This window comes from Scyliorhinus canicula, chromosome 9 (assembly GCF_902713615.1).
Source record: "Scyliorhinus canicula chromosome 9, sScyCan1.1, whole genome shotgun sequence".
Classification (NCBI taxonomy): Eukaryota; Metazoa; Chordata; class Chondrichthyes; order Carcharhiniformes; family Scyliorhinidae; genus Scyliorhinus; species Scyliorhinus canicula.
The window spans coordinates 45,764,878-45,775,385 of NC_052154.1; the positions used below are offsets into that span (position 1 = coordinate 45,764,878).

Genomic DNA, 10,508 nt, shown 5'->3' on the forward strand with positions numbered 1-10,508 from the left:
TAGGCAGAGAATGGGTCCACGGACCAAGAAATAATAAACAAAAAGAAAATAGGAACAAAGGAAATAAACAGGAAGGACTCTTACAAGTGTTACATCTATTCAACACAATACACTTGGGATGTTTAGTACTAATAATCACACTTAGTATTTGTATCAAATGGTAACTAGTCATCCACTCTGAAATTGGAACCTGAATATCAATTATCCCTGCTAAACTCACATCCAAGGGAAAAGCAACATTCTTCACAAAATAATAAAAATCACTGCTTGCAATGTAAAGCATTTGGATATTTAATTAAAAATGCTTGCTGTGTAATTAGGTTGTGTTTGGAATAAGGGTTTCAGTAATGAAATCAATAAACATTAGACATTAATTACAACCGGTAGTGGCATGAACTGAAGAAAGCAAAAATGCAGAAGCAAAAAAAAGTTTAAGTTCTTTGACAATTAAACAATTAAATAAGTCACATTTGCAAATATAGAAGAAGCATGTTCCCTCATGCTTATTCCCAACTTCACCCTATAAAACACACTTTAAATAGTAAAATAGGTGCTCATTCAATATTATTGCAAAGTTACATGATTTCATTTAGTGAAATTATCAAGCATATTTCTTTATTCAATAAATAGTGATGTTCACAAGATGGTGTAAAGCAAAAGGAAAATTATTCAAAGTAGACACTTTTCACACCTGTGGGCAAACTGACAGGAAAAGATAGCCAGCCAAAAAGGAGTTGTATTGGTGAGATGCACAACTCATTTCTATAGAATTAGAATGGTTTTGAACCAGAATAAGAGGAAAGAGTCTAGGAAGATGAACACAGTGGTGAAACTAAAGGACAGAAATTAATGAAAATATAGGAGAGATGATGTCAGTGAAATAGGACATTAAGTGCTGGTTTTGTTGAACACACGAGGGCATTTGGGCTCTGCTGGGGAGAGGGCACTAAAAGGGGAAGAGGGTACTAAGGGATCCTAGATTTCTTTTTCCACAATAGCTGCACATCTGGGAATCAATAGTTCCAATGTAAAAAATTATGAACACCAAGCATATCCCACTACTACATCCTTACAGTTAGATTGTGTGAAGGGCAGAGCAAGTCTTTCTGTAGTTTATGGAAAAGCATTCCTAAATCATTTTCAACACTACACAGTTAATTGTCAATGGATGAGCTATAGTGACATAGTATTTGAATAAATAGATTTTGAGTTGGAATGATGACAAGTTTGATTAAATAGTTTTGCTACTTAGAACACGGGTTATCAATAAAGAATTTGACCAATTCTCCAATCATTTGCCGGGCATTGTGGTTTTGTTATTTTACACATACAACTTAGCTATAAGCTGATGAAAAATATGTTATACAGCTGCTTGATAAATTATGTACAAATATATTCCTTACTTCAGGGTTTATATACAGTCAAGAGTACACAATTCCAAAACTTCCTTTCCCATTTTTCTTAAAATGATTACTCACAATGGATAGAAACATTTCTTGCGACATTATGTCATCAGTCACTACAGCGTCGACCATCTCATTTATTCTACTTCTGGACTGTTCCCTCTTTGTTGCAGAAGTAGAAATTAGTTCATTTGTTACAGCTTCATCACATTCAGCAGCATCAGAAGGATTCAATACTACAGCTTGTTCACATTTGTTAGGGCTACACTCAATTAATAAAGGTGCTGGATTTTGTCTTTCACAACTGCCAAAACCTAACTCCAAATTGTTTTCACCGAAATCGCTCTGTGGATTTTGATTTTGCTCTGCATGACCTATAGGACAGAAAGTCAGTAAAATAAATTATTCAGAATTTTATATACGAAACCAGAAAAGTGTAAAATAAATAGTGTCATAATATTGTTAGCAATTTAATCCTTTTTTATCGCATTGCCTTTTATAATAGTCAGTTGAATAGTACTTCAACTTTCCAGATAACAAAACAGGAAAAGGCGGGGGAAGGGGATTACTAAATCACAACCAAAGCGAGTTTTAAAATCAAATATTGCAATAGAATTAGGTTGTTTGGAATAAGGGTCTCAGTAATGAAATAATAAACATTGGACATTAATTACAACTGGAAGAGAGGCGACTTACTTAGTACATATTTCATAAGGTACTGTACATAGAAACTGGAGGAATCTCATTTCTTTTAAGACCACAATCAGTCACACATTAGGAAGTATCGCATACTACAATTCTCAAATAAAACCATCCAAGTCAAGAAAAAGAAGTTCAGAGAGAGATAACTGATCTTCCAAGTCTGACAAGAATATGATCCGGGAGAGTTGTGAAAACTCCTGACAGATTGAATCTGTGATGTCAGAGAGGGGTGTGGTTGGAGATGGGATAGTATATAGATATGTATATAAAAAATATGGACAAAAGTCTTGTGTTGTGGGGGGGTGGGAAGAGATGTTGAATTAGGGTTTGTTGCCGGTTAATGCATGCAACTGTGTAAATAGCACCTCCCATAATGATGTAAGGGAGCTCATGACTAGGAGAGGAGAATGTTTATGGCCTCAGCAGTGTAATATCTAGCCTTAGAATGCTGCACATAGCTCAATTGTATAAAATATACCAGTTGTTGTTTGAACATGGCAATGTTTCAGTAATTGTTTCAAAGCTAGACTAACTAACGTGCAACAGGAAAAGATAGAAATTGCTGCCCACGAACATCAAATCCTGATTGATTGATATTTATTGTCCCATGTACCGAAGTACAGTGAAAAGTATTTTTCTGCAGTCAAGGTAGCGTACACAGTACGTACATAATAGACAAAACAATAATCGACAGGGTACATTGACAGTGGTGCATCAACAAATAGCGATTGGTTACAGTGCGAACAAGGCCAAACAAGAGCAGCACAAGGCATTGTGAATAGTGTTCTTCCAGGGAACACTCCAAGGGAGAGTCGTTGAGGAGTCTAGTAACTGTGGAGAAAAAGCCATTCCTGTGTCTGGATGTGTGGGCCTTCGGATTTCTGGATTTTCTGCCCAATGGACGGGTCTGGAAGAAGGCAAAGCCTGGGTGTGAGGGGTCTCTGACAATGCTGTCTGCCTTCCTGAGGGAGTGGGAGGTGTAGACAGAATCAATGGGAGGGTGGCAAACTTGTGTGATGCGTTGGGCTGAGTTCACCACACTCTGCAGTTTCTTGCGATCTTGGGCCAGCCAGTTGCCATACCAAGCTGTGATGCAGCCGGATAGGATGCTCTCTATGGCACATCTGTAGAAGTTTGAGAGAGTCGATGCAGACATGCCGAATTTCTTTAGCTTCCGTAGGAAGTAGAGATGTTGGGCTTTCTTGACTGTTGCATCGTGAGTGGACCAGGACAGACCGTTGGTGATGGTGACCCCCAGGAACTTAAAGCTATCGACCCATCTCCACTTCGGAGCCATTGATGCAGACCGGGGTGGGTGGGGGGATGTCGTGCTGCGTTTCCTGAAGTCGATGATTAGTTCCTTCGTCTTTCCCGCATTTAGAGAGAGATTGTTTTCGGTACACCATGCAACCAAGTGATTTATCTCCCTTCTGTAGTCTGATTCGTCGTTATTTGAGATACGACCCACCACAGTCGTATCATCTGCAAACTTATAGATTGAATTGGAGTTGCATCTCGCCATACAGATGTGTGTATACAGGGAGTACAGTAGAGGACTGAGCACACATCCTTGCAGGGCCCCGGAGTTGAGGAGACTATTGTGGAGGAGGTGTTGTTACCTATCCTGATTACAGTCTGTTGGTGAGGAAGTCAAGAATCCAGCTGCACAGGGAGGTTGCAGAGTTTGGTTATTAGTCTTGTTGGGATAATGGTGTTGAAGGCGGAGCTTAGTCTATGAACAGCAGTCTGACGTAGGCGTCCTTGTTGTCGAGATGTTCGAGAGTTGATTGTAGGGCCAGAGAGATAGCATCTGCTCTGGATCGGTTGCCACGGTAAGTGAACTGCAATGGATCGAGACCATTTGGGAGGCTGGCGTTGATCCACCTCATGACTAGCCGCTCAAAGCATTTCATGATAATAGACGTCAGGGCCACCGGTCGGTAGTCATTGAGGCACGCTACCTTGTTCTTCTTTGGTACTGGTTCCCCTACCGGCCTCCCCGAACAGGCACCTGAATGTGGCGACTATGGCGAATGTGGTATTATGGTGGTCTTCTTGAAGCAGGTAGGGATCTCGGAGCGGAGAAGTGAGGTGTTGAGGTTATCTGTAAATACACTCGCCAGCTGGTCCACGCAGGCTCTGAGTACTCGCCCAGGGACTCCGTCGGGGCCCATCACTTTCCGCCGGTTTACGTTCAAGAAGGCGGCTCTTACCTCCAAGGCTGCAAGTGGGTATGGGTGTGTCCAAGGCTGTTGTGGCAGGTGGTACTGATGTATTGGCCGACTGTTCAAAGCGGGCATAGAACTTGTTCAGTTCATCTCCAGCCCCAGAGATTCCGCCTGGCCTTGCTTTGTAGCCTATGATCTTGCATCAGGCCTGCCATAGACATCTTGGGTTTGTGTTGTTGACCTGGGACTCTAGTTTGATCCGGTATTGGCTTTTTGCATCCTGATGGCTTTCCGTATGTCATACCTGGATTTCTTATATAGGTCAGGGTCGTCAGACTTGAATGCCTCCGTCCGGAACTTCAGCAGGGAGTGAACCCTTTGGTTGAGCCACTGTTTCCAATTGGGGAACACCCATATTGTTTTCCTTGGTACACGATACACTTACTAATGAAGTCTGTGACGGTGGTTGTGTACTCTTCCAGGTTAGCTGCTGCAGCCTTGAATATGGACCAGTCCACAGACTCCAAGCAATCGCAGGGAGTGTCCTCTGATGTCTCGGACCAACACTGCACAGTTTTCTTGACTAGCCCAGCACGCTAGAGTTGCTGTTTGTAGGCCAGAAGTAGGAGTGCCGACTTGTGGTCGGATTGCCAAAGTGTGGTCGGGGAATGGAGCGGTAGGCACCTTTGATGCTCGTGTAACAGTGGTCCAGGGTATTTGCACCTTTGGTGGAGCAGGTAGTATGTTGATGGAGTTTGGGTAGAACCTTCCTGAGGTTGGCCTGGTTGAAGTATCCAGCCACGATTGTCAGGGCTTCAGGTGATTTGTTTCTTGGTTGATGATGGTGGAGTGTAGCTCGTCAAGTGCTTTTCTCACTTCCACCTGGGGTGGGATGTAGACTGCTGTGATGAGTACACAGGTGAATTGCCGTGGAAGGTAGAAAGGGCGACACTTAATGGTCAGGTATTCTAGGTCTGGAGAGCTGTGGCACGCTAGGGACACCACATCAGAGAACCAGGAGGTGATGATGATGAGGCTAACACCCCTGCCCTTTGACTTGCCCGAGGCCATCGTGCGGTCAATCCGGTGGATTGAGAAGCCTCCGGATTGGATGGTGCAGTCTGGTGTGGCCGGAGCAAGCCATGTCTCGGTGAAGCAGAGCACACAGCAGTTCCTCACTTCTCTCTGGTAGGCCAGTCTAGCGTTGAGGTCATCCAGCTTGTTCTCAATCGCTTGAACATTCGCCAGGAGTATGCTGGGGAGAGGTGTCTTGAAGCCACATAAATTTAAGTCTCGGCTTCAGACCAGCACGCTTTCCCCGCTTCCTGGGTTGGCGGCTGTCCTTAGATGGGAGGGCTAGTTTCTGTGAGGTAGATGGTTGCGTTCAGAGGGGTCGTGGATAATGGTGGCGGTGGCAGGTTCACTGGAGGGGGTTGTACGTGGGTTGGTCTGGTCACGTGTGGCGACGAGGTTGGGTTTACCTTCCGGTGTGGTCAGGCAGGTACCTGTCGCTTCAGAGTTGGCTCGGGCATTCCTGTTTTGCTGCCGAGGCCTCGCGCCCCCCACGGTCTAGTCACGCTGAGATTGGCCTTGATGGTGGTGGTACTTCAGGGTGATGGACAGGCTGACAAGCACGTGGTAGGGTCAAGGTCACGTGGAGGAAGCAGTGACGTGGTCGGACTCGGGTGTGGGCCTCGTCAGGCCTACACCGGGGAAAGGATGCAGCAGTGTATCTGGAGCAGGTAGTTCATGGATTTTCTGGTGGGTCCTTGGGTCATCGCTGGGCCGGAGGGCCCCAATCCCCGTGTCGTCACCGGGCAGAAGGACCCCGATCCTCGAGTCGTCGCTGGGCGGGTGATCGCTGGGCCTTAGATATGATCTACCTCCTTAGATATGAGGCAGTTTCAAAGAACTGGAGGATCTCAGATGTTGCACCCTTGTTTAAAAAAAAGATAGGCTTGCCCATTTAACAATAGTGGTGGGAAAGATTTTAGAAGCAATCGGAGAAAATTAATAGCTCCATGCACAAATATAAACTAATAAAGGAAATCCAGCAAAGATTATTAAGATTAAATCAATGCTCACCGACTTGATTGAGTTTTTTGATTAGATAACATTGAGTAGTGCAGTTGATGTTCATATGAACTTTCATCAAGCATTTAATAAAGTACCATATATTAAACTCATGAGCAAAGTTGAAGAGTAGTCACAACTTGGATACAACGTTGGCTTAGGGACAGAGTAATAGTGGTGAATGATAGTTTTTAAAGGTTGGAGGAAGGTGTACAGTGAAGTTCTTCAAGGTCAGTACTAAAATCTCTGGTTTATGATGTACATTCAGTATTGAAATGGGGTGAAGCAGAGGCACAATTTCAAAATGCGCACATTTAAGTTTAGTGAGAATGGTGGTAGTAGAATTGAAGACAGAGACAGGTTGCTGAAATAGTCAGACACATGATAGATTAAATGAAATTCAATGCAGAAAGGTTATACATTTTGGTAAGAGATATAATATGTGCTCATGGCATAATTCTAAAGAGGATGTAAAGAGAGGCCGGTGAGTGTTTGTGCACAAATTAAGGTGGCAGTATAGGTTAAAAGAGCAGACTGATGGCGGTCTATATAAATTGAAGTATACAATTAAAAAGCCAGGATGTTATGCGAGGTCTGTTTCAAAACACATTTGGCACCAGAAGGAGTTTTGTGTTTGCAAAGGATGTGGAGAATTGAAAGAGGGTATAAAAATGGTTTCAGAGATTACTGTTAGATGGTTCGACTTGAGAAGGTGGGTTATTTTCCTTGAGCAGAGATGGCTAAAAGGAGAGCTGATGAAGATATTCACTATCTTAATCTTCCATGATTTTAAACAAAGGGAAATAGTTTCCAATGGCTGAAGAGTTTACAATAAAAGCACACATATTTACAGTGATTAGCAAAATAACCAGAGGGAACTTTTATTAAAATTTAGAGTACTCAGTTGTTTTTTCCAATTAAGGGGCAATTTAGTACGGCCAATTCACCTACCCTGCACATCGGAGTTGTGGGGGTGAGACCCATGCAGATACGGAGAGAATGTGAAAATCACTCTCCATCTTAACAAGATGGAGAGTAAAGTAGTTGATTCAGAGACTAGGGTGCTGAATCTTATTAAAGGGAACTATGAGGATATCAGGTGTGAGTTGGCCTTGATAGATTGGGGAGAGTTACTTAAAAAGGATGACAGTGGTTAGGCAATGACAAACATTCAAGGAACACATTGCGGAACTACAGCAACTGTTCATTTCTGTCTGACACAAAAGCAAAGGGTGTAAGAGGACCAATCCATGGCTTACAAAGGAAACTAGAAATAGTATCCGAGACAAGGAAGAAGCGTACAGATTGGCCAAGAAATAGAATAGGTCTGAGGATTGGGAGCAGTTTAGAATTCAGCAAAGAAGGACGAAGGGATTGGTTAAGAAGGGGAAAGTACAGTACGAAAGGAAGCTTGCAGGGAACATAAAGACTGACACTAAGAGTTTCTATAGATATGGTCAGTTAGAATTTGGAACGCACTGCCCGATGGGACAGTAGCTACTGATTCAATAATAGTCTTCAAACTAGTATCTAATAAATACATGAAGGAGAAAGAATTGCAGAGATATGGGAAAAGTGTAACGGTGTCAGAATAATGTGGATTGCAAACAGCAGTGGTGTAGAATTAACAGATTTCTCTTCCAATGGACTCCTCCTATGCTGCAGTTTTTTGTGATCTTTACTATCTCAGTGGTAGGGGTCATCAGGGAGAGAGATGCTACTGAAATATTCTCAAGTTGTTGCAGTGCATCCTGTGGACAGCACATATTGCAGTCATACTGCAATGGAGGGAGTGCCTGTTGATTCTTACAGCAGAGGCACTGAAGTAAACTTTTCTGCCCTGAACGGTACCAAGTTTAACTCTTTCTGAAATACCATTCATGTGGGTGATTATTCCATTACATTGTTGACTTGAGTGGTGCAGATGATGGAAAGACCGAGGGTTGTAAGAATATAGGTTTAATACAACTTAACCACATTCAAAAGTTGACCAAACGTTACCAGCATGCTTCGCAAGGCCAAAGACCTTTTAAAAATAAACTGTGCTGCTGAATGCTGCAAGCTGTTTTTCAGATAAGAAAAACATTGGACAAGAGTGAACAGTTGAAACAGTAACTGGTAAAAGAGTTTCCAAAACCTGAAAAGGTAGATGAGAGGATCTGGAAAATAGGTCTTGACCATTACTCAGTGACTCTGAATCTGTGGATGAGTTTTTATTTCAGGGTTTTAGATAAAGAACTCAGCGTCCGATTGAACATTGTGTTAAGAACTTTTATAGGGCGAGGTCCTATCATTTTAGCATCCAGGCTGACTCAGAGAACAAATATTTAAAAGATGTTGTAACTGAGTACTCACTACAGAGTCAGGGGGGCTACCAGGTAGGTTGTCATTTGAAAAGCTATTCGAGTCACTGCCGAACTGACCACTTGTTGATGTTGTCATGACCCCCTGGGCTAGTATGCGGTAAATTCCAGTCCCACTTGATCCATAGTGAAATTAGATGTTATTTTAAAATACCCAAGGACCTTGGCTGAGCCCAATAAACTGCAGTCACCAGGGTTGTAAATTTAACACAAATACCCTTTTATTATTTAGCAGGAAAATAATTAAACTAACAAAACTGTAACTGACTCCCAATCCTACCCCACCTTTCCAATTCGCCTCACTATCTATATATAGACTAACTGACCTCTGACTTTAATACAGCCTGTATCTTTAAGGTAAAGAAGCAGCCTGTAGGCAGCCTATGATTTAAACAAACAGATTACAGAAAACTGTGCTGTTTTAGACGGACATTAGTGATGACTCACTTTGATGGACTTGGCTGGCAGCCATCAAGTTGGCTCAAATGTCTGTGCCTTGCCCTGTGGCCAGTGGTGATTGGTACTGGTCCAACTGATGTTTCTTAGAGTCACAAGGCTGGTTTTCTCATTTCACTTTCCATTCTGCAAGCTGGATGGAGGAATCTAACCAACTCACTCCAGGAATAGCCAGTTAATTCTCACCAAAAGGCCACTGTGAGAATCTGATAACTCTCGCTCCAGAACTGGCTGTGTAAGATTCGGATAACTCTGCAAGAAAGAGGCTTCGAGCCAGAGGCCTTTCCTGGAACAGCTGCTGAGCTGCAAAGGCGGCCATTACATGCTGCATTCAAGACTTTAAACCACACTCAAATTGTGAAGGAAATGCACCAAAGGACTCATCATCTAAAGCAAGGACTCTTATCTTTTCACCTTAGTCCTTAGTATTTTTACAACCACCCCTCCCCCATGTATGTCTGTCTTGTGTGTGAGGGTACAGGGTGGGGCTGTTAAAGGGGAGTCGGGCATTAGCCTGGCATTAAGCAGCTGGGTTTACTGTATATTTCATATTTGTCCTAGTTATACATAAACAGTAATTATGTTTCAGCTTACAAAACTGGCAACTGTAATCATTGCGCAGTCAAGGGCTGAAGATTGAGGGGTTTTATAAGAATTATTGGCTAATTCACTTGTGTTGCGACTCCGGGGCATTTGGGGCTGGAATTGACAGTGCACTTGCCCGGGAAAGGGTGGTGGAGAAAGAAGAAAAATGATGAAAAGTAACAAGGAATAAACATCTCTGATGCAGTGATAGTTTCCAGTTCATGTCTTTCAGGAGTTCAAGCTTTTGCTTCAATGCTTCTGCCTTCTAAGCTGGAGAGGGTTTTCTTTGGCAAGGCTGTCTACTTACTTGTAGATTCAAGAACATTTCAACTGTTTGGTAAAGATGTGCCAGGCACTCACTGGATTTTAAAACAATAAAACAGTCCTTTACATCAGCAGAGAGAGAAAGAGAGAGAGAGAAAAAGAGAGAGAAAAAGAGAGAGAGAGAGAGAGAGAGAGAGAGAGAGAGAGAGAGAGAGAGAGAGAGAGAGAGAGAGAGAGAGAGAGAGAAAGAAAGAAAGAGAAAAGAGAGAGAGAGAGAAAGAGAGAGAGAGAGAGAGAAAGAGAAGAGAGAGAAAGAGAGAGAGAGAAAGAGAGAAAAAGAGAGAAAGAGTGAGAAAGAGAAAGAGAGAGAGAGCCAGAGAGAGAGGGAGCCAGAGAGAGTGAGAGCCAAAGAGAGTGAGAGCCAGAGAGAGAGAGAGAGAGAGAGAGAGAGAGAGAGAGAAAAGAGAAGGAAGAAAGAGAGAGAGAAAGAGAAA

General features: G+C 42.8%; 1 protein-coding gene across 2 annotated transcripts in view; it reads right to left on the reverse strand.

Annotated features, from left to right (window-relative positions):
* Positions 1-273: 273 nt before the first annotated feature.
* shcbp1 (SHC SH2-domain binding protein 1) overlaps positions 274-10,508 on the reverse strand; it is a 67,796-nt gene continuing 57,561 nt past the window's right edge. For both annotated transcript variants that reach the window (XM_038806632.1, XM_038806631.1), the window contains exon 14: positions 274-1,777. In XM_038806632.1, coding sequence (XP_038662560.1) covers positions 1,422-1,777 — 356 coding nt within the window. In that variant the 3' untranslated portion in view covers positions 274-1,421. The remainder of the gene's footprint in view (positions 1,778-10,508) is intronic.